At 44.8% G+C, this 23586-nt stretch overlaps 1 protein-coding gene across 22 annotated transcripts in view; it reads left to right on the top strand.

Annotated features, from left to right (window-relative positions):
- The window catches only part of ABLIM1 (actin binding LIM protein 1), a 297962-nt gene that overhangs the window by 178597 nt on the left and 95779 nt on the right, over positions 1-23586 (top strand). For all 22 annotated transcript variants that reach the window (XM_040361545.1, XM_040361549.1, XM_040361556.1 and 19 more), the window contains 3 exons: positions 3439-3526; positions 10647-10705; positions 21781-21858. In XM_040361545.1, the coding sequence (XP_040217479.1) occupies positions 3439-3526; positions 10647-10705; positions 21781-21858 (225 nt within the window). The remainder of the gene's footprint in view (positions 1-3438; positions 3527-10646; positions 10706-21780; positions 21859-23586) is intronic.

Below are 23586 nucleotides of genomic sequence, written 5' to 3' on the forward strand. Positions count from 1 at the left end.
GAAAATACTCTATGAATTATTCTTTGCATGTTAATCATCAATCTGCAGTAACAGAAAGCTGAGCGTGTGATGTCATGTGATCATCCAGGGGGGCCAGTGTGGTGAAAGTTGACAGTGTGATGTCATGTGATCATCCAGGGCCAGTGTAGTGAAAACTGACAGTGTGATGTCATGTGATCATCCAGAGCCAGTGTAGTGAAAACTGACAGTGTGATGTCATGAGATCATCCAGGGCCAGTGTAGTGAAAACTGACAGTGTGATGTCATGTGATCATCCAGAGCCAGTGTAGTGAAAACTGACAGTGTGATGTCATGAGATCATCCAGGGCCAGTGTAGTGAAAGTTGACAGTGTGGTGTCATGTGATCATCCAGGGCCAATGTAGTGAAAACTGACAGTGTGATGTCATGTGATCATCCAGGGCCAGTGTAGTGAAAGTTGACAGTTTGATGTCATGTGATCATCCAGGGCCAGTGTAGTAAAAACTGACAGTGTGATGTCATGTGATCATCCAGGGTCAGTGTGGTGAAGTTGACAGTGTGATGTCATGTGATCATCCAGGGCCAATGTAGTGAAAGTTGACAGTGTGATTTCATGTGATCATCCAGGGCCAGTGTAGTAAAAACTGACAGTGTGATGTCATGTGATCATCCAGGGCCAATGTAATGAAAGTTGACACTAGTGATGTCATGTGATCATCCAGAGCCAGTGTAGTGAAAGCTGACAGTGTGATGTCATGAGATCATCCAGGGCCAGTGTAGTGAAAGTTGACAGTGTGATGTCATGTGATCATCCAGGGCCAATTTAGTGAAAACTGACAGTGTGATGTCATGTGATCACCCAGAGTCAGTGTAGTGAAAGCGGGTCATATGTTGTCATATAATCCAGGGAAAAAGGGCAGACAGTTTGATCGTAATAATGGATATTATTTGTGGGAATATAAAGCCAGCATGTTCCGGTGCAATTATCATGTCCTTCTCATCAAGGCTGCTTGTCTAGATTCATTGTCATTGTCACTAAATGCACTTAATAAAATAATACTAGAGTTCTACTTTAATGTGTCTCTCCTGGAACCCTCTCCGCAGTAATCTGCAGTATATTAATCACTATTGATTGGGGAATGTGGTGTGTTTATTTGGTAGACGACCCCGCTGACCCCTTTTATTACAAGAGAATCGGCTTATACATCACATTGCTGGAAGGTGTGGTCTGTAATAACAAGCTGACATTTTAGAATCCCCCTTCCACCCTAATGCAATCAGATCCTGAAAATGATACATTCCAGACAATCCACATTTACTAAACTCACGTCATACACATCTCTTATCATCTGTTATCATTCTGCTTGTGTCCGGCCTCTGCTGAAGCAGAACTCTAAGGCTGGATTCACACCTATGGCATTTTCAGCGCTTTCTGCAAATTTGCACTACAGTCCATTTAACATGGTTTCCTATGGAACACGTTCTGTAGTGCAAATCTGCAAAATGCAAAAAGCACTAAAAATGCCTACTGTAGGTGTGAATCCAGCCTAAGAGAGGACAGATCACAGATCAGCTGAAGCTTCATACATCTCTGCAGTAAAAAAACGTCACTGACGCCATGTCATATTACACACCATGTGACTGCTATGGGGCCCAGAGCTGTATAGTTACACTGATCTATGCAGGTAGCTATAGCACATAGTAAATACCTTTTAGGCTGCTTTCACACTGAGGCGCTTTGCAGGCGATATTGCGCTAAAAATAGAGCCTGCACAGCGCCCTGAAAGAGCCGTTCCTTTATATCCAGTGTAAAAGCCTGAGGGCTTTCACACTGGAACGTTGCGCTGGCAGGACTGTAAAATAAAAGGTTCTGCCAGCCGCATCTTTGAGGCTCTATAGGAGCGGTGAATATACTGCTCTTACAGCACCCCTGCCAATTGAAATCAATGGAGTACCGCCTCCAAACCACCCGCAAGGCGGCGTTTTCGCAGGCGGGTTAAAACCTCTTTCGGTCACTAAGGGGGGTTAAAACCTCAACGCTTTAGCGCCGGCGCACCTAGCGCTTCAGTGTAAAAGTAGCCTTACAGTAATATATAGTTTGGGAACGTCTATTCAGTTGCTGTGGAATCAGGCAGTAAAAATCGCGCCGACTTTGAAACGCTCAGGTGTGAATGCAGCCTAAAAGTGGAAAAAAAGGCTAAGGCTCCTTTCACACTTGTACGACTTGCCCTGCGACTTGGGACTGCAAAGTCACATGACAAGTCGCATCCCATGATTTCCAATGACAACCATTCATATTAGTACAACTTCAAATCATGCCGATTTCAAAGTAGTCCCTGCACTACTTTGGTCCGACGTTGATGCGAGTTGCACAGACAATGAAAACCGCGGCAAACATTGCGTCAAAATCGCATCAAAATTGTGGCCGCAAAATCGTGCCACTTTGAAGTCGTGGTAGTGTGAAAAGGGCCTAACTCTAGCTATTCTGAAAAACATTCTCCTCCCCCTTCCTCCTACCTATCCCGTATACCCTGTAAAAAAGGATCGGTGAACTTACCTATTTTCAATCCTCTCTGGTCTGTTTTTTATATTCTGCAGCTTCAGCTCTCCTGTGTCAGTGAATGGCTGCTGCAGGGGAGAGGAGGGGGCTCCAACAATGGCTGGGCCATGAGAGCCTGTGGGTGACATCATGGCTCCCAGAATTCCCAGCTGTTGTTGAGCGCTTCTTTAGACAGGGGAACCACAGCTGCTGAATCATGTGACTGGACCCAGCCACTGGTATGTGGTAGGATGAAAGCAGTGCCGCATCGCACTGTTACCTTTTTTTTATTAACTATATTGAAATGGTCCACAGTGACATCACATTAAGTTGTATGGGGTGGTGGATTGAAATGCACTGCACTGCACTGTGCTGAAAAAAAGTGGTGCATGCTGCCATACTGCCGTAATGCAATGGTGTGAAGCAGGCAGGTAGGAGACGAGGCATTATGTCTTGTCTTGCAGTGGCACTGCACTGGAATAGCAGCCCAACGCCGTCCTACCACACCTGATGTGAATAGGTCCTTGGATTGTTAAGCTGCAATATATATCATTTTTGTCTTTGGGTTTAATACAGCTTTTACCAATGGAATGTGAAGTATGCTTCTGAAGGAAGCCCTCTCTTCTATAGGAAGCCATTGGGAGATTTCAATTTTCTTGTCTATATCTATTACATGACATCATGGATTTTGGTTGGACTGAACCCTTAACCCCTCTGCTTCCAGCTCTTTCTACCTCTTGTTCTAATTATGTTTTTCCTGGGTTCTGTCCCTGAATATTATCACACTGGAATGTAAAACTCTGAAGTCCTGCCTTAAAATGCAAACAATAGAAGTAAAGTAATGAATGTTCTTGCTGTGTTCTGGTTGGGGTCCTGGTATGACATGTGCTGAGCACCGTCTCTGTATTTGTGTCCGCAGGCTGGGGACAAGCACTATCATCCGAGCTGTGCACGATGCAGCAGATGCCACCAGATGTTCACCGAAGGAGAGGAAATGTACCTGCAAGGTGAGGAACCCTTTATCTGTAAACTGATCGACTATTCTCTGATCTCCCCCCCCCCCCCCCCCCAACATACAGCTGACCCATTGTTCCTGATCAAACACCTCGCCTGGACACCACCAGAGCAAGGAGAAGTCAGTTCTACTTTATGAGGGGGATTGCACCGTTCAAAATAAAGTTGCTCCTCTCTTCTCCCCGCCTCACCCCACCTCTCCTCTCCCTCTCCTTCCACCCCTTTCTCCTAAACTTCCTTCCCTTCTTTCTTTCTCCTTCAACCACACCCTCCCTTCATCCTTCGCCTCCATCCTTCCTTCATTTCTTTCTTTCTTTCTTTCCTTCCTTCCTTCCTTTCTTTCTTTCTTTCTTTCTTTCTTTCTTTCTTTCCTTCTTTCTTCCTCCTTCAACCATACCCTCCCTTCATCCTTCGCCTGATTTTTTTCCTTCCTTCCTCTTTCACCCTCTTTCTTTCTTTCTTTCTTTCTTTCTTTCTTTCTTTCTTTCTTTCTTTCTTTCTTTCCTTCTTTCTTCCTCCTTCAACCATACCCTCCCTTCATCCTTCGCCTGATTTTTTTCCTTCCTTCCTCTTTCACCCTCTTTCTTTCTTTCTTTCTTTCTTTCTTTCTTTCTTTCTTTCTTTCTTTCTTTCTTTCTTTCTTTCTTTCTTTCTTTTTCTCTTTCTTTTTCTCTTTCTTTCTTTCTTTCTTTCTTTCTTTCTTTCTTTCTTTCTTTCTTTCTTTCTTTCTTTCTTTCTCCTTCAACCATACCCTCCCTTCATCCTTCGCCTGATTTTTTTCCTTCCTTCCTCTTTCACCCACTTTCTTTCTTTCTTTCTTTCTTTCTTTCTTTCTTTCTTTCTTTCTTTCTTGCATTTTCACCCAATCCATTCTTTCCTCCTTCACCCTCTTTCTTTTCCATCCTTCACCCTCTTTCTCCCTCCTTCCCTTCCTTCCTTTTCCACCTTTCCATTTCTTCTTTCCTCCTTCCTTTCTCTTTCTTCCCCCCTTTCTTTCACTTGTCCTTCCTTCCTCATTCACCCTCTCTTTCCGTTCCTCTTTCTTCCTTCCTTCCTTCCATTCCCTTCTTTCACTTTAGCCCCCTTCCTGCATTCCTTTCTCTTTCTCTTCCTTCCTTCCGTCCTGCATTCCTTTCTCTTTCTTTCACTCTTTCTTCCTTCCTCATTCACCCTCTTTTTCCCTCCCTCTTCCTTCTCTCCTTCCTTCCTTCCTTCCCTCCTTTTTCCCCTTTCCATTCCTTTCTTCCGCTTTATCCCCCTTGCTGCATTAATTTCTCTTTCCCTTCCTTCCTACCTTCTCATTTGCTGCAACTTTAAGTCACATAGATCGAAACGGGTGTCATTGAAAACAATGGGCTGTGACTTGTCATGCGACTTTATTATTATTATTATTATTATACACAATTTATGTAGCGCCAACAGTTTGCGCGGTGCTTTACAATGTAGAGGGGGGACAGCACAAGTTCAATACAGAAGGGACAGGAGGGCCCTGCTCATGTAGCTTACATTCTAAAGGGAGGGGAGAGATAGTACAGCAGGTAATAGCTGTGAGGGTACAACAGGTAATAGCTGTGGGGGATGATTTGGTGGGGGTACAGTTCTTAGGTGGGTGTGGGACAGGCTTCCCTGAATAAATTAGTTTTCAAGGATCTCCTAAAGGTGGACAGGGTGGAGGCTGATCGGATATACTGGGGCAGGGAGTTCCAGAGCATGGGAGAGGCTCTAGTGAAGTCCTGTAGGCGAGCATGGGAGGAGATGACAAGGAAGCTAGAGAATAGGAGATCCTGGGAGGAGCAGAGGGGACGATTTGGGCGACTTTGTGTCCAAAGTCACATGACAAGTTGCACAAGTGTGAACGGAGCCTAATCATATACAGGGAGATTTTTTATGGTGTTTGAAATGCATATCAAATGCAACAAATTCCCATTGACGTAAATAGAGCAGTGTAGATGACGGTTCTGTGTTTCTTGCTTTGTGTTGTATTTCTGTGGATGCATCCTATACTTTTGAGATGCAACTTATTGGTTTTGCTGTGTTATCAATAAGTAATAAGAGTGATCTGGATTGCAGCTTCCTCTCCTCTCCCCCTGATATTGGTAGAAGCCCCCGGGCCCTGCGCGGTCCGTACTGTGGGATCCGAGCCGTCTCTGGCCTCTGTCAGTAATAATGTTTACATTGGCCCAGGAGAGGCTTTTGTTCCGCTGATAAATGTTTCAGAGTTGGCCGCATCGCCTTCTCTTTAAGGCTTCCAATCGTCTTTTATACAGAACGTTTCCTCTGTGCAAACAGTGGGGTCACGCGGTGCTGGTTACATTGTGACTCCTCACATTTTATATTCTGGTTTTTCAACTTTCTCAAGAACAACTTGTAGATTGTAAATCTTTATTTTCCTTGTCAATCAGGAGAATGTTGAGAAAAGCAGAACATGAATTGGGATTTTTAGCGCTTAGATTTTTAACAGCATTATGCAATCTTCGTAATGGTCCCTAATTTGGGAATATAGGGTCCCTTGGAAAGCTAAGGCCAATGCTGCAAAACTCTTCGGGGCAGATCCACATACAATTGCATGGGCGCAGCGTATCTGAGATACGCTACGCCGCCGTACCTTACCTGGCTTTGTTTCGAATCCAGAAAGAATTTGCGCCGTAAGATACGGCGGCGTAGTCTATCTCTCGCGGCGTAAGGGAGCGTAATTCAAATGCGGCGAGTAGGGGGCGTGTTTCATTTAAATGAAGCGCGTCCCCGCGCCGAACGAACTGCGCATGCCCCGTCCGGGAAAAAAACGACGTAAGAAAATGCGACGGGCGCTCGTACGTTCGTGGATCGTCGGAAATAGCTAATTTGCATACTCGACGCGGAAAACAACTGAAACGCCACCCAGCGGCGGCCGGAAAATTGCATCTTAGATCCGACGGCGTACTAAGGCGTACGCCTGTCGGATCTAACACAGATGCCGTCGGTGTTGGATACCAACCAAAAGATACGATGTGCAAAATTTGAAATTACGCGGCGTATCAACAGATACGCCGGCGTAATGGCTTTGAGGATCTGCCCCTTCTTTTTTTTTTTTGGACTAGAGAGAGCTTACCATGTATGTGAACCTGTAACTCATTAAAGTGATTGTAAAGTCTTGTTTTTTTTTTTAAATAAAAAACATGTTATACTTTCCTGCTCTGTGTAATGGTTTTGCACAGAGCAGCCCGGATCCTCCTCTTCTTGGGTCGCTCTGTGTTGCTCCTGGCCCCTCCCTCCTTTGAGTGCCCCTCAGTCAGCAGCGTTCTACAGGTTGTCACCCAAGCCGAGTCAGAACTCTGTGTGTCTATTCAGACACAGAGCAGTGGTGCGGCCCCGCCCCCTCTCTCTCTTGATTGGCTAACTGACTGACAGCAGCGGGAGCCAATGGCTCCTTGTGCTGTGTCTCAGCCAAACAGGAGGGAGAGTCCCGGACTGCTCATGCACAGAGATGGGGCTCAGGTAAGTATTAGGGGGACTGCTAATTGCAGAAGTTTTTTTTATCTTAATGCATAGAATGCTTTAAGATAAAAAAAAAACCTTCTACCTTTACAACCCACTTTAAAGAGGTTGTAAACCTCAGAAAAAAAAAGAAAGAAAAACCTGCAAGAAAAAGCCATAATGAGCCAGTACAATGATGGCAAATCTTGGCAGCCCAGATGTTTTGGAAGTACATTTCCCATGATGCTCATGCACTCTGCAGTGTAGTTAAGCATCATGGGAAATGTAGTTCCAAAACATCTGGAGTGCCAAGGTTCACCATCACTGAGCTAGTATCTCATACTAGCTCCTTATGAAATTCTTACCTTGGAAAGATGCCCTGCAGTGCTGCCCGCACTCTGCTGCCATGGACCGACATCTTTAACTAGAGTTACTTCCAGGTTCACGGGTTCCGGTGCTGTGGTTGGCCGGAGCCGCAATTACGTCACTCCCGCGCATGGACATAGGAGACGCCGGTCACGGTATTGGGTTCTGAAGAAACGGCACCAGCGGGCCATTTCTTCAGTGGACATGCGCCGATGACATCGGTAGCAGTGTATATAGTGAATATCTCCTATATTGTGCAAGTTAAGGAGATATTTACAGTTCCTATAGGCAGGCCTTATTATAGGCTTACCTGTAGGTACAAGTGGTCTAACAGAGTTTACAACCACTTTAATTTTAAAACAGAAATCAAGGCCAAAAATGCATAAGGGAGTTGGAGAGGTGGTGGTGGAGATTTCAGGGGGTTGTGTCAGTAAGAAGACTGACAGGCTGTGCTCCTAGCATAGCCAGAAAACTGACTAGTGTGGTCAGTTCAAAATAGGAAAGCAAGAGCACTGGCAGAATCATCAGCTATTTCACACAAATTACATGGTTCAACAGACACGTATCAGGAATATGAAATGTTGGGGTAACATACATTTTAGATTTTTATTTTTATTATTGTCTGCATCCCAATTTGAAAATTGAAGATTTTTTTTTACGTTAAAGGAACACTAAAGGCGGAATTATTATTTTTTTAAATAACAAACATGTTATACTTACCTCCACTGTGAAGCTTGTTTTGCACAGAGTGTCCACGAATCCGGTCTTCTGGGGTCCCTCGGCGGCTGTCTCGGCTCCCATGATACAGAGGCGGGCATAGCCTAGGCTTATGACATCATGCACAGCTCTCTCTCACTCTTGTGAGAGTTTGCCAGGAAGAGAGGAGGGATGAGTCATAAGAGGGCCAATGAGAGCTGGAGGTGTGCCTCTGTGTGTCTATGTAAATCCAGGAAGTAAACAGGCAGCAGCTTCAGCTGCCCACAGTTAAAATGGCTGCAGCCAGACTTGGTGGATGGAGATTTCTGCAGTATATTTGGCATTTACAGAATCACAGTATATATATAAAATAATTTGCTGGTTGGAGGGAAGCTTCAGAATGGCAAAGATGTTTTTATTACAAATTATGTGAGCGGACTGCAGTTCCTCTTTAACGACATCTCACAAATTATTAAAGCAAAAACTTGAAAGCTATAAAGTTCAGCCTTTGCATTATTTCTGGTGGAAAAGTAAAAAAATTAGATATGTCCGAACATTGCCAAAATAACCGGCCTTGAAGCAAAATGCAATCTAAAAATAAAAACATAAAAAATGTATAAAGCAGAATAATAATAATACAGATTGATGACATCAGTAAATATATAATGCGTATTGATATATATGAGAATATAAAGAGTTGCCATGGAGGGATTTGGAGACGATCTGGAACTCCAAAGGGATGTCTAATAAATAAACATGACTGACTGGCCGTTTAAGCCGCCAATTTAATACAAATCGAGTATTTGTGGATGTCAAATAATTCTGAGCCTTCCCTTGAAGTGAAGAGATTGGCTGTCGGTGTCGGGATAAATATTTGTGCTCTTTGCCCTGGAGAGGGGCCCTCCTTGAGCTGCGTTTCCCATGTGGTTCCCAGCTGCGGAGATATGGGGAAGTTTGCAGAGTCACTGGCTGGTTTCAGCTGTGATCTGACCATCTTGCAGCGGAATGATAGTCACTGGAACCTATAACTTATCACCAGTCTGTTAACAACCCTGAAAATGGCACTCGTGGACCACAGCGTAGGACAGCAAGGTGAGAGGGGGCACCAAGCCGTACATTTTACAAACTTTGATCATTTTCATATTTTGATTCCCTTTTGTGGCCACCTCTGGAAATTTTGTGTCTCAGGGGGAGTTGAGAAGAGTCATAAGGCTGTCTATGGGAGGGAATGTTGAGAAGAGTCATAAGGCTGTCTATGGGAGGGAATGTTGAGAAGAGTCATAAGGCTGTCTATGGGAGGGGGCATTGAGAAGAATCAGGAGACTCTCTTTAGGAGGGAATGTTGAGAGGAGTCATAAGGCTGTCTATGGGAGGGGGCATTGAGAAGAGTCAGGAGACTCTCTATAGGAGGGAATGTTGAGAAGAGTCATAAGGCTGTCTATGGGAGGGGGCATTTAGAAGAGTTGGGAGACTCTTTATGCTAGGGGATGTGGAGAACCGTCAGGGGATACTTTATAATTCATAAGCCATCTCTGCTTCTTTTTATTTGTTGATCTGCACAGTTAAAAGGTAGATGTGCAAATTGGAATGCAAATCCTCCAATACACCATCCTACCATTAGTTCTTACTAAAATAATTATATGGCAAGAGGTAGAGCTTGTACAAAGGGTGTCATCATGCATATGTCCAATTGTACGATAGCTACATACAGCCTTGATCCTGAGTATAGAGGATGAACATCGATGGCAGCAATGGCCTTAAAAGAAGGGGTGTCCAAACTTTGTTCAAAGAGGGCCAGATTTGATGAAGTGAACGTGCGTGAGGGCCGACCATTTTGCCTGACATTCGTTGAACCATTAAAATTCAGTCTAAGTCTGTTCGTCAAGCACTAATACACTGCCCAAAAATAATAAGGGTTAGTGCCCATCAATGCAGCCTAATCAGTGCCCAGCTGCAGCCTCACAAGTGCCATGAATACAGCCTTACCATTGCCTGAATTCCGCCTTACCATTGCCATGAATGCAGCCTCACTATTGCATTAATGCAGCCCTACCATTGCCATCAGTGCAGCCTGATCGATGCCCATCTGCAGCCTCGGAGGGCACAGTGGCGGGACAAGCGTCAACAGATTACATACAGGAGAATCTCCTGTTTTCTTGGCAGCCTCTTTAATACAAAGTCCCGCCTCCTATGATAGACAGATCAGTCGTCCAATGGCAGCCCAGGAGACGGGAGTTCCTATTACAGAGGCCGCTGAGTAAACAGGAGATGCTCACTGTATGTATTGTGTCAGCGCTCGTCCAGCTCCCCCTCCCTGTCCATATATACATAAATACGGGTGTATTTCTTTTGTGGCTCCTGCGGCGCTCGTTGGGGGTCACAAAAGTTATATATAGCCAAATTACCAGTGGGGCTGTTTGAAACCGGAATGCAGGCTGCAATTGGAGCTTCGGACCAGGTCGCGAGCGGGTCGGGTCCTTTTAGGATTGGCCAACCTGTTGAATATTTGTTATCGCATTTTGTGGAACTGACCAATCGGAATCCTCCCGTGGGAGCTGTTATCACCTCACTCTAAGTTGTCTCTTCTGTTTCCTGCAGGTTCCACCGTCTGGCATCCCGACTGTAAGCAAAGCACCAAGGCAGAGGAGAAGTTGCGGGTAAGTGGCCTCCCATCCTTGACGAGGTGTTTCATACCTCTGTGATGAGGAAATACATTTATTTAATACTAAACTCATAAAACGAAACCTCAGAGGGACATTTAGAAGACCGGTGGCCATGTTGCAATGTTAAATATAGGGGTAATATACACTTTAAATCATTTTCTGTATAAATTCTCATAAATTAGTAAAATCTGTAAAATTATTGGAAGCAACAGTTTTGCAGGGCTTTATACATCGGCCCATGTATGATTTCCCTTGAGTGTCCCATGACAGTTAGAAGCTCTTGGAGGGCTGTTGTGGATTGTTTCATAATATCTGTGAGTCTCCGGCTGGCTCGCCAATTATCAGCCATGAACTCTGTGCTGACCAGAGTGTGGAAACTCTGAGAGGTTGGTTCAGAGCCACAATGAAAGTGATCATTCTGCTCTGATCTTGGCTGTTCTACAGAACTAAAGAATGTTTTGTTCTGGGAAATCACAGAATTATTTATTGTTATTGATAACAGGACTTGGGTGTGTTCGAGGCAAATCTTAATGTCAGAGCCTTACTCGTAGAGCTTCAACTGGCCATACATGAATCAAAATTGAATCTGCTGAAATTCACTCCATTGGTGGCCCTTTTGGCACTACCTGGGCTCAACAAAAGTTGATTTTTCAATCAACTATTGTGAAAGAAGATGGGAGAAAATAGTTGAACGAACAGCACCTGCATCCAATCAGGATGAAGAAACAGAGTCCACCAGAGTATTTCAGGACAGGAGAGTTAGATAGAGGAAGGAGCAGAGTCCTCCATCAGTGCAGAGTATTGCAGGAGAGGAGAGTTGGATAGAGGAAGGAGCAGAGTCCTCCAGTAGGGCAGAGTATTTCAGGAGAGGAGAGTTAGGGGAAGGAGCAGAGCCCCCCAGCAGTGCAGAGTATTTCAGGAGATGAGAGTTAGATAGAGGAAGGAGCAGAGTCCTCCAGCAGAGCAGAGTATTTTGGAATCAGTATATTAACCACTTGCCGACCGCCGCACGACTGTTTACGTCAACAACATGGCACGGGCAGGCAGATTGGCATACAGGTACATCCTTTTAATTTGCTGCCCAGCGCGCCACGTGCCTCGCGAGTGCGGCCGCGGGTCCCTGTAATTCGATGTTCCCGGGAGCCCCGCGATTGCGGTCGGCAAGGGCAGAACAGGGGAATGCCTTAGTAAACAAGGCATTCCCCTATTCTGCCTAGTGACACTGTCACTGATGACCATTCCCCGTGATCGGGAGCGGTCATCAGTGATGTGTGACGTGTAGCCACGCCCCCTAACAGTAAGAATCACTTCCTAGGGAACACTTAACCCCTGCAGCGCCACCTAGTGGTTAACACCTTCACTGCCCGTGTCACTTTCACAGTAATTAGTGCATTTTTATAGCACTGATCGCTGTAAAAATGACAATGGTGTCAAAAGTGTCCGATGTGTCCGCCATAATGTCGCAGTCACGATAAAAATTGCTGATCACCGCCATAACTAGTAAAAAAAAATATATTAATAAAAATGCCATAACACAGTCCCCTATTTTGTAGAAGCTATAACTTTTGCGCAAACCAATCACTTATTGCGATTTTTTTTTACCAAGAATATGTAGAAGAATACGTATCGGCCTAAACTGTGGAAAAAAAGATTTTTTTTATATATTTTTGGGGGATATTTATTATAGCAAAAAGTAAAAAATATCGATTTTTTTCAAAATTGTCACTCTTTTTTTGTTTATAGCGCATAAAAAAAATCACAGGGGTGATCAAATAGCACCAAAAAAAGCTCTATTTGTGGGAAAAAAGGGACGTCAATTTTGTTTGGGAGTCACGTCACACGACCGGAATTGTCAGTTAAAGCGACGCAGTGCCGAATCGCAAATAGTGGCCTAGTCTTTGACCACCAAAATGGTCCGGGGCTGAAGCGGTTAAGGATGAGTAAAACAGGTGACAGAAAAGAATCCACCATTCGTGTAGAATTATCCAAATAAACGGCACTAGATCTCGCCATTCTGTTTTTATACATATGCTGATCGTTGCACACTTGGAGAACTTGTCAACCACTTAGAGGAAGTGTTTCGAATTGAGAACTTCCGGTGTCGGCTTTACGCCATTCCCTTGTGATATCCCCAGAGGGGAACTGCTTTATTTGACCCGCTGGTGAAACGGGGGTCAAATTGTGAGGTGAGCAGCCTAATACACAGGTGGAGGAGAGCACAAGTGCCGTTTATTTTCATTATCTTTAAGGATGAGCTCAGGCATGTTCGGAACCTGCACGTGCAGAGCCCGCCAGGAAGTCGGCACTGCACAGCACGAATCACAGGCAGTGAGACATTTTTCTGATCCGTGGCTGCAGAGATCAGGAAATGTCCTGGCGGGCTCTGCACGTGCGGGTTTCGAACATCTCATCCTTTATCATGTTACACGAATGGTGGATTGTTTTCTGTCACCTGTTTTACTCATCCTTTTTCATGGACTGGAATATTTAGTTCATGTTTTCATTGTATTGTTTATGCACATTGTACTTTAAGTAGCACAGCACTGTTTATTTATGCAGAGTTTGAATACATGTCTCTATATTAATGTGCTGATAATTGTAGTGCAGTTCAGCCTGTAAAATCCTCAATACACATTCAGTTACATCTCATGTCTCTACAGAGATTACCTCCCTTATTTCCGAGGTTCAGACAGAGGAAGGTATTGTGTTATTATCTGGTGACATAACTCTATTTAGCCTCTTTATAATTAACATCACTGTGTGACACCCTCCTGGGTCCCGTCTCGGCCTTTTGGGGATATTTGATTCACGAGTTGTGTTTTGCCGACTGTGAATTCACTTGTCACTTCCTGACCTGCAGCACTGACACCGTACACCAACTCACAGTCAATTTATTTTAGTCTTTGCATTTTTTTTTTTTTTATTCTTTGCTCTTTTTGTTTATGAGAAAATATACAGAGACCTGAGAGAAGAAAGAAGATTATCAATTTCTCATTATTATTAATATTAATGAGCTTCCTGTGATTACGTATGTTTCATAGAAATACCGGGGCATTGGTCTGTATATACAATCAGAAAAAAAATATAAAGGGTCGTCCAGACTCCAGAGCCAAAGTAGACCACCCTCTAATCAAAAGCCTTTAGCCTGGATTCACACTGTATTGATGCGGGATTCCAGAGCCGGTTTCCGCATTGCATCTCTCACACTGCCTTCTGCGAACCGCTGCGGGTGTCAATACAATGTTAATGACACCCATGGATCGCAGTGGGAACTGTGGATTTGGACAGGAATCGGATCACGTGGGTGTGAACACCCATTCGATCCGATTCCAGTGCGAGGAAAAAAAGTCCCTGCACCTTTTTTGTGTAAATACAACTGTATGGCTGAACTTGCATTGCACAGACATCGCATTTGATCGGCACCGCAATGTGGGTGCGAATTACATGCGATATCTGTGTTCGCAATAGTCTGAACCCAGGCTTACAGACAAGTAATGCCACTAATAGGGATACTCAGCTGGATGAATTCAACGTTTATAAATAAAATAAAAATAATGGTAATAATAAACAGGAAAACCAAACAGAATAAAAAAGATAAAGTGCTCGTTCACACAGGCGTCCAGAGGCCTCATACACACGGCCGAACATGTCTGCTGAAACTGGTCCGCGGAGATGTTCGGTCGTGTATAGGGCCGACCGACCGGATTCCCGGCCTAGCGGACAGGTTTCCAGCTGACCAATGTTTCTTAGCATGCTAAGAAACATGTCCGCTGGAACCATGTCCGTCGGACATGTCCGATGGTCAGTACGACTCAACGGACATGTCCGCTCGGCTGAAATCCCTCGCATGCGTCGAAGTGATTCGACGCATGCATGGAAGCATTGAACTTCCGGGGTCGCGTACGTCGCCGCGTCATCGTCGCCACCACGTCGTTGCAACGTCGCCACCACGTCACCGCGTATCCTGTCCGCGGGGAATTTGGTCTGATGGTGTGCACAACCATCAGACCAAATGATCCCAGCGGACATGTCCGATGAAAACGGTCCGCGGACCCTTTTCATCGGACATGTTGGGTTGTCTGTACGAGGCCTGAGTGTCGGTGTTCTGTCGAGAATTGCCAGGCTATCGAATAGTGCCCGGGTGGAGCAGCGCAGGCGCCGCACGGAGCTGAAGAACAGCTGAGTTTACAATCAGCTGTGTTCTCGCGTGGCCGAGACAAGTTCATGTAGGAGAGGGGCTAATATTTACATGAAGGGGGCGGATATTTACATGATGGGCAGTGCTGGGGGCGAAATTTGTATCGCTGGCCAAACAAATCTGCTAAAGAAATCTTTATCTAATATAAAAAAAAGCCGCCCCTCAATTGACTAAACACGGCCCGCAAGCGTTCAAAATGAATAGCAGATAAATATTTATTTCGGATTTGTTTGGCCATCGATAAAAATTCTGCCCCCAGCACTGCTCATCATGTAAATATCCGCCCCATCCATGTAACTATCCTCCCCTCTCCTAGATGAACGTGCCTCGGCAACGCGAGACAACAGCTGATCATAAATTCAGGTGTTTTGAGGCTTCGTTCTGCGCAGTTCCGGGCGGGCATTTTTCCATAGGGGGCATTTCTCGTCAGGACACCGGTTCACACTGGGGCAGCTTCAAAGTCACGCTACTCTGAAGCCACCCTGTACAGCGTTACTTGCAAACGACTTCTGTAATAGAAGTCAATGCACAATACTCGCCCCCAAGCAGTACAGGAACCTTTATCTGAGTCGGAGCGACTTGAGTCTCTCCTATTAGAACTGTTTCATTGCAGTGCATGAAGCGCGACTTGTCAGGGGGCTAAGTCGCCTGACAGGTCGCCTAGATGTGAACCAGAACTTAGGGGTAATATTTATATGATAAAAGTATATAAATAAGGCTCCATTTTCATACTTGATACAGTGATTTCCGCAAGCAGTATAGGTTCATGTTCAGTTGGCTGTTGCTGGTTCCAAAGCATGCTGGAACTTGTGGTACATGGTTAGCTGCAAGGCTATGTTCTCCACCATCCCGCTGTTTATTATGTAACATGTTACCTTTTTTCTCATGAATCATCTGGGTGGTTCCATAGTGAAATATATATTGTCAGCATTACACCGAACCATTGGAGACTTGTAGAACCAGATGGATGAGTAGAAAGTGTTTCTTAATTCTATAACTCTGACTTGTAATCCCCGCCCGCACCCAGAAAGTGAATTCATACAGTGAATACAGCGACCCCTGCGTCACCTCCCTGAATCTGGCGGCTCAGGTGAGGATGGAGCAGCATGAACCCTTCCAGACTCATTATTGTTATTGCACACAGATTTTTAAGCTTCTTAGAAAATCTCCCTGTGACATGACCCACCACCCTTTTTAATGGAGGTATTAAAAAGTCGGCATGAATAGAATCCTGAAATATCACAATATAGAGAAACAATATCATTGTTCAGAAAATCTCCACCTTGGCTCCTGTCCAGTGACGTTGCCTAGGCTGAGATGATCTCATCAGTCTGCTTCAGGCAGGAGGAAGCTTTTCCTTATGCCGCGTACACACGGTCGTTTTTTGTGATAAAAAAAACGTCATTTTTTCTCATGAAAAAAAAACAACGTTTTTCAAACTTTATTTTAAAAAACGACGTTGCCTACACACCATCGTTTTTTCAAAATGCTCTAGCAAAGCGCGGTTACGTTCAGCACGTACGGCGGCACTCTGTTCCAATCAAGCTCGCTTCATAACTTGCTTCTGAGCATGCGCGGGTTTAAAAACGTTGTTTTAAACTTCGTTTTAGCTACACGCGATGATTTTTTTATGACACAAAAAACGACGTTTTAAAAAAACGACATAAAAAATTCAAGCATGCTCGAATTTTTTCTGGGTCGTTTTTCAGAAGACATAAAACAAAGTTTTCCCCACACACGGTCATTTTAAATGACGTTTTGAAAAATGTAATTTTTTTCCATCACAAAAAACGACCGTGTTAGTTTTCCGACACACATAGGGGTAGATTCACATTGACTTACGACGGCGTATCAGTAGATACGCCGTCGTAAGTCCGAATCCCCGCCGTCGCAACTTTAAGCGTATGCTCAAACTGAGATACGCTTAAATGTTGCTAAGATACGACCAGCGTAAGTCTCCTACGCCGTCGTATCTTAACTGCATATTTACGCTGGCCGCTAGGGGCATGTACGCTGATTTACGCCTAGAATGTGTAAATCAGCTAGATACGCCGATTTACGTAAGGGGTTTTCAGGCGTAAAGTTATTCCACCAAATACATGGCGCAGCCAATGTTAAGTATGGCCGTCGTTCCCGCATCGAAGTTTTAACATTTTACGTTGTTTGCGTCGTGTGTACGCGGCATTAGTCTTTTCTCCACCAGTGATCAGATTGAAACTTCAAGATCACAAGATGAAGGGCTGCAGCAGGGTGCTAATCTGTGTAAGGCCTCGGTTAGTACGGTGCTTTCGACAGCCGATTTGATTTTTTTGTCAGACAAAAGCTGGATGTGCAGACTATAACATTTTTTGTCGGATGCAGTGGCGGCTGGTGCTCAAAATTTTTGGGGGGGCGCAAACGAAAAAAAAAGAAGGGAAACGTCACTGTGCCCATCAAATGCAGCCACTGTGCCATGAATTGTCACCACTGTGCCATGCCATCAAACACAGCCACTGTGCCATCAATTCGCACCACTGTGCCATGCCATCAAATGCAGTCACTGTGCCATGAATTGTCACCACTGTTCCATGCCATCAAATGCAGTCACTATGCAATGCCATCAAACGCAGCCGCTGTGCCATCAATTCGCACCACTGTGCCATGCCATTAAACGCAGCCACTGTGCCATGCCACCAAATGCAGCCACTGTGCCATCAATTGTCACCACTGTGCCATGCCATCAAACGCAGCCACTGTGCCATGCCATCAAACACAGCCACTGTGCCATCAATTGTTGCCACTGTGCCAATTGTCACCACTGTGCCCTTTAATTGTCGCCACTGTGCCCATTGTCGCCACTGTGCCCATTAATTGTCGCCACTGTGCCCATTCATGCTGCTGTGCCCATTGTCCCCACTGTGCCTATTGTCGCCACTGTGCCCATTGATGTCACTGTGCCCTTTAATTGTCGCCACTGTGCCCATTCATGCCGCTGTGCCAATTGTCCCCACTTTGCCTATTGTCGCCACTGTGCCCATTGATGTCACTGTGCCCTTCGTCGCCGCTGTGCCCTGTAAAATGCCCCTTTCCCCTCCCGCCCCGGCACTTACCTTTACTGGAGTCAGCCATCCACGTCCTCGACCCTCGATGTCTTCTCCCGCCCTCGATGACGCTTCAGCCAATCAGGTTACCGGTAGCCAGAACCGGCCAACCTGATTGGCTGAGACAGTCTTATCCAAGGAACGCACCCCCCGTGCGCTCCGAGGATAAGCTTCCGGGGACCCGAGGGCTGTACTCGGAAAGCCTATCAGAGCCGCTGGCTCTGTGAGATGTTCAAAGCTTGGGATATTTTTTTATAACCTAACCCTGCTTTAAACTTTTCCACAACTTTATCCCTGACCTGTCTGGTGTGTTCCTCGGCCTTCATGATGCGGTTTGTTCACTAATGTTCTCTGCCAAACCTCTGAGGGCTTCACAGAACAGCTGTATTTATACTGAGATTTAATTACGCACAGGTGGACCCTTATGCCGCGTACACACGACCGTTTTTCGGGTTGTAAAAAATTACGTTTTTTTTAAATGTCATTAAAAACGATCGTGTGTGCGCTCCAGAGCATTTTTCACAATGTAAAAAATGGCCATTAAAAATTTAGAACATGCTCTAATTTTTCACTACGTTTTTAACGTCGTAAAAAATGTTTGTGTGTGGGCTTTAACGACTTGAAAAAAACGTGCATGCTCAGAAGCAAGTTATGAGCACTGGTTCTGGTAAAACTAGCGTTCGTAATGGAGTAAGCACATTCATCACGCTGTAACAGACTGAAAATCACGAATCGTCTTTTACTAACACAAAATCAGCAAAAGCAGCCCAAAGGGTGGCGCAATCCACATTGAACTTCCCCTTTATAGTGCCGTTGTACGTCACCGCGCTTTGCTAGAGCATTTTTTTTCCCACGATCGTGTGTAGGCAAGGTCGTTTTAACGATCGGGTTGAAAAAAACTTTGTTTTTTTCTAGACCATTAAAAATGTCATTTTTTTACAACCCGAAAAACGGTCGTGTGTACGCGGCATTATTATTAATTAGGTGACTTCTTAAGGCATTTGATTCCACTAGATTTTAGTTAGGGGTATCAAAGTAAAAAGTAAAGTAACATTTATTTGTAAAAGAAAAATTAAAACCATTTATCAGTTTCCTTCCACTTCACAATCATGTGGCACTTTGTGTTGGTCTATCACAGGGGTCTCCAAACTGTGGCCCTGGGGCCGAATGCCGCCCTTTGCTTGCCTTTATCCGGCCCTTGGGGAACTTTTTCTTCCAATGATACAAGACACTATTCTTCCCTCTGATACCAATGATGGAGCATTATTTCTTCCATTGACATCGGCGATGGGGCACTATTAATCCCACTAACCCCAACCATAGGGGACTATTCCTTCCATTTGACACCAATGATGGGGCTCTGTTCCTCAAACAGATATCAACAATGGGGTACTAGTAATCCCACTGACACCAATGATGGTACACTAGTGACAATGGGGTACTTTTAATCCCAATGAAACCAGTGATAGGGCGCCATTTTACCCCCTAATACCAAAGATGCATTGTTTACTCCCACTGATGCCAGGTTACTTTTTACTCCTGATGACAACAATTCGGCCCTCCTAAATTCTGGAGGATATTAAACTGGCCCTTTGTTTAGAAAGTTTGGAGACCCCTGGTCTATCACATAAAATCCCAATAAATTACATTTACATTTTTGGTTGTACCATGACAGAATTTGGAAAATCCCAAGGGGTATGACTACTTTTTAAAGGCACATGCGGGGCATTAAAGCCCACTTAAAGGGCCACCAGGAAGTGGGGTTAAGTGGTAAAGCTTTGTTGGGAGTGGAGAGGGAGGAGATTATGCAGTTGTTGTAACAATAAAGTTTTATAGTAATCAGTGTTTGGAATACAGCTAGCAATATCTAAAAAAGCATTGATGATGTAAAAAGTGCAATAACTCACAGCAACCAATCAGAATTTGGGTTTCTTCAGTCAGATTGGTGTAAGATAAGCTCTGATAGGTTCATGCATAATAGGTTGTATTAAAGAATCCTGGTTGTGAACCTTTTTTACCTCTCCTATTGCTCTTTACATAGCTTATGATGTCATCAGCTGCCATTGTCGCAGGCAATTAAGTGACGTCATGTCCCAGACCCGCCGGCTGGGTAAACACCTGCAGCCCTGGATGTGTCGGGGGCATTAAGCCCTTTCTTGCCATGCAGTCCAAATGGCTGCAGACAGAATCTCGGCACAGAAACATGTTAGAGACGAAGAATTGTACAACCTGACACAGCACATTATATTTCCTATCCATTCTAAGTTCTCCGGCAGACACAATTTTACCTTCAGGCTGAAACTATCGCAGGGAGAACATTTTCCACCAACAGTAGTCTGGAGTCTGTTTACACAACTCAAAGGTTACAGGGGGCCACATTGTGTCTATAGGGGCCGCATTACCTCTATTGCCGGGCACAAGTCTACATGTTTGGGGGAAAAAGTAACTTTTATCCTTCTTAGATCTCTCTGGGGCCCTATTCCATTTAACTAATTGTCTACCAGGGAAGGTTTTAAATGTTTTGCACACATGTTAGAATTTAATTTTTATTACAATATACTGTAAACCCCACCATAGGTATATATTTTATTAAAACAAAGGCCCTGGTAAATAAAATGTTGGTAGTTGCAAAATCTGGGCTGTCAGGGCCGATCCTAGGCAGGGTGCATTGCACCCAGGCGCCTGCATAGGTGGGGGCGCCGAAGTGGCAGAGTTCTACCCTCCCTCCTTCTCTCCTTGTTTGTGTCCGTCCAGAACTAGTGTTCTGAGCATAGGTGTGTGTCTGTCCAGAACTGATGTGTGAGCATAGGGCAGCCCGTCCAGCCTTGCAGTACTCGGGGGGAGGGGCCGCTCCTCTTCCTGACATGAGAGTTCTAGTTTTCAGTGGCTGCTGAGTGCTGATGTGCAGGAATGAATTCCTAACACTGGGAGTCTTGGATCCTGTCTCCACCAACCCCAGTTGGAATGCCTCCCACTCCCATCTCTATCTCAGGCTGCCCAGAGAGAGAATCGAGGTGAGTCACAGTGTTCAGTGTGCTGGGGGATGGCATCCCCAGCATCCCTTTACACGTGCTCTGGGCTGCCCCTGCTCTTGATGTTTTATGGCATGATAGATTTTATGGCATGATAGATGCCCATTCCTGTGCCTAGTCCATCTACAGATGTGATGTATAATGAAATGTAAAGGGGAGGAGTTAGCAAAATGACAACACCCATGTGGGGGCGCCAGAAATATTTCTGCACCCAGGCGCCTATGACCCTAGGATTGGCCTTGCGGGCTGTCAATTTGGCATTTTCAGTTCCGCAGCAACATGCAGAGGGCTGGGCTGGACTCTTTACCCCAACAACGTTTAGTGCACAGTGGAGCATTTATTCTTAGTGTGTCTGTTTCATCTGCTTTAAAATAAAACTAGGCAAAACTTTTTTTCTTCATTTTGGATAGAGTAAAGGAAGGTTACCCCTGTCAGATTTTTTTTGCCCATCTGTCTCCCATTGCAGAGATTTACATCCAATTACTGTCCCATGGCCACAACAGGGAGTGAGAGGAAATCCCTGCAAGCTAAAGGGAATCCCTTGGGGAACTCCAGGTCACCAGAACTAGTGTGCCCATTGGAAGATTTCCCTCTATTACTTTTAAAAAAAAAACATTTTTTGCTTTCACTCAATGATAATGGTAAACCGGACAAATAGAGAGGGTGAATCTTCTTAATGAGGACACAAGAAAAAATAAAAACCTGACAGGGGATCTAATCCCTCTCCACTCTTTAACTCTTCTTTTTCTCATTTTGCAGCCCACAAGGTCATCTTCTGAAAGTGTCTATTCCCGGCCTGGATCCAGTATACCGGGCTCCCCGGGCCACACCATCTGTGTAAGTAGTTTCTGTTATGGATTTTTATGGTCAGAGAGTCCTGCCGAGAGTGCCAGGAGGCTAACATAGTACTGCACAGCCAATGACAGGCAGAGAATAGCACCCTACACCAGACATTCTCAACCCTGAGGTTCCTCTATAGTTTTTTATGGGTTCCTTGAGATGTGGTTGATACACCTCCCATTTAAAGGTGCTTGGATGGTCCCAGGGGCAAGACCACTTAGTAGAGCCAGCTGAATAGCACCAAAAACCTTTTTAGTTATCTGTGAGGGGGGAATTCTTCCCACTGACCACCAATGTAAGGAGCATTCTTCCCACTGACAACCAATGTAAGCAGTATTATTCCCACTGACCATCAATGTAAGGTGCACTTTCCCTCTGACCATCAATGTAAGGGGCATTTTCCCACAGACCACCAATGTATATGACATTCTTTACACTGACCACCAATGTAAGGGACATTCTTTATACTGAGCACCAATGTAAAGAGCATTCTTCCCACTGACCACCAATGTAAGGGGTCATTTTCTCACTGACGACCAACGTAAGGGGCATTCTTCATACTGACCACCAATGTATGGAGTATTGATGATCCCACTGACCACAAATGTAGGGGACATTCTTCCCACTGATCACCAATGTAAGGAGCATTTTTCCCACTAAGAACACCAATGTAAGGGACATTCTTCCCACTGATCACCAATGTAAGGAACATTCTTCCCACTGAACACCAATGTAAGGGACATTCTTCCCACTGATCACCAATGTAAAGAACATTCTTCCCACTGATCACCAATGTAAGGAACATTCTTCTCACTGATCACCAATGTAAGGGGCATTCTTCCCACTGATCACCAATGTAAGGGGCATTCTTCCCACTGATCACCAATGTAAAGCCCTGTACACACGATCGGTTTGTCTGATGGTTTGTTTTCCATCTGTGAAAAAAAATAGAACCTGTTTTAAAATTTTGGATAAAAAAACGAACGTCTGTGTGGAAGTCCATCAATCCAAAAATCCATGCATGCTCAGAATCAAGTCGTCGTAGTGTTTTATGCCACCGCGTTGGACACGGTCGGATTTTTGACTGATGGTGTGTAGGCAAGACTGATGAAAGTCAGCTTCATCGGATATCAGACGAAAAAATCCATCGGATTAGATTCCATCAGATATCCGATCGTGTGTACAGGGCTTTAGGGGGATTCTTCTCACTGATCACCAATCTAAGGGGCATTCTTCACACTGATCTCCAATGTAAGGAGACATTCTTTCTACTGGCAGAATCATGCTTCTAAGAAACCCTTGCTCACATCCCTGCCAGCTTTCACCTTACGATGGCACACACTGCAGGGGCATTACTCTGCAATCATTCACTAGATTGTTTCTTAGTGATCACATGACTTTATCATATTGGCAGTGTTCACTATAGTGGCTGAGCCTCTGACAGATCACATGACAATATCACAGTGTCAGCTTTGACTACATTGTGCCAATGTGATCTTATGCCAGTTCCATGACAGTTTTCACTGCTTTGGTTCTGAAGGATCAAATTAAGTTATCACTGTGTCAGCTTTTACTACAATATCCAAAAGTAGTCCTTCTGTATGCCACACCGCCAGTTTTTACAACACTACCTCTGAAGGATCACAGGGTGACGACATATGGCCACTTTTTGCTGCATTGGCTTTGAAGGATCATATTGCAGACATGTATAACCCTACAGTGATG

This window comes from Rana temporaria, chromosome 8, assembly GCF_905171775.1.
Source record: "Rana temporaria chromosome 8, aRanTem1.1, whole genome shotgun sequence".
Lineage (NCBI taxonomy): Eukaryota > Metazoa > Chordata > Amphibia > Anura > Ranidae > Rana > Rana temporaria.